This window comes from Hypanus sabinus, chromosome 15 (genome assembly GCF_030144855.1).
Source record: "Hypanus sabinus isolate sHypSab1 chromosome 15, sHypSab1.hap1, whole genome shotgun sequence".
NCBI lineage: Eukaryota > Metazoa > Chordata > Chondrichthyes > Myliobatiformes > Dasyatidae > Hypanus > Hypanus sabinus.
Genome location: NC_082720.1, coordinates 82,859,674 through 82,860,722, shown reverse-complemented (window position 1 = coordinate 82,860,722; position 1,049 = coordinate 82,859,674). Strand labels below are relative to the sequence as shown.

Here is a 1,049-nt window from a genome sequence, read left to right as displayed (position 1 = left end):
CATTCTACGTGGCTGCATCACCACCTGATATGAAAGGACTACTGCACATATATCAGAAAGAGCTGCAGAAAGTTGTTAACTCAGCCTGCTCCATCATGGCCATTAGCCTTGCCAGTATAGAGGGCTCCTTAAAAAGGCAAAGTGTCAAAAAGGCGACATCCGTCAATAAGGACCCCCATCAACCAGGACATCCCTCTTCTTAATATTACCATCAAGAATCCTGAAGCTCTTTTGTCAGCGTGCGGCGCTTGAGATGGCGGACAACCAGACCGAGCGCGCCTACCAGAAGCAGCCGACCGTCTTCCAGAATAAGAAGCACATGTTAGCGGCTGAGGGCGCCAAGGAGAAGCTGCCGCGCTACCACCGCAATGTGGGCCTAGGCTTCAAGACCCCGCGAGAGGCCATTGATGGAACCTACATTGACAAGAAATGTCCATTTACTGGGAATGTGTCAATTCGAGGGCATATCCTCACAGGTGTTGTAACTAAAATGAAGATGCAACGGACCATAGTTATTCGCAGAGACTACCTTCATTACATCAGGAAATACAACCGTTTTGAGAAGCGACACAAGAACATGTCTGTGCACTTATCCCCTTGCTTCAGGGATGTGCAGAATGGAGACAGTGTGACCGTTGGAGAGTGTCAACCCCTCAGTAAGACTGTGCGTTTCAACGTCCTCAAAGTCACCAAGGCTGCAGGAGCCAAGAAACAGTTCCAGAAATTTTGAAGGGTAGTTGTAATGTAAATCATCTACAATAAAGTCTTTGTGAAAATAAAAAAAAAAGAATCCTGAAGACACACACTCAAACATTCAGGAACAGCTTCTTCCCCTCTGCCATCAGATTTCTGAATGGAAAATGAACCATGAGCACTATGTCACTATATTTTGCACTCTTTTTACGTAGCTTATTTGATTGAATTTTTATATGTATTTATTATTATGCATTGCAATATACTGCTGCCACAAAACAATAAATATGCAAACAATATTAAACCAGATTCTGATTCAGCCCAAGATGTTGTGCTGACCCTTTAACACACTCCAT

General features: G+C 44.0%; 1 protein-coding gene across 1 annotated transcript; it reads left to right on the top strand.

Moving 5' to 3' along the window:
- Nucleotides 1–232: 232 nt before the first annotated feature.
- Nucleotides 233–790, top strand: LOC132405206 (small ribosomal subunit protein uS17-like). The gene has a single exon (XM_059989896.1). It carries the CDS (start codon nt 254–256, stop codon nt 728–730), a length of 477 nt encoding a protein of 158 aa, XP_059845879.1. The 5' UTR covers nt 233–253; the 3' UTR covers nt 731–790.
- The last annotated feature ends 259 nt before the right edge of the window (nt 791–1,049 follow it).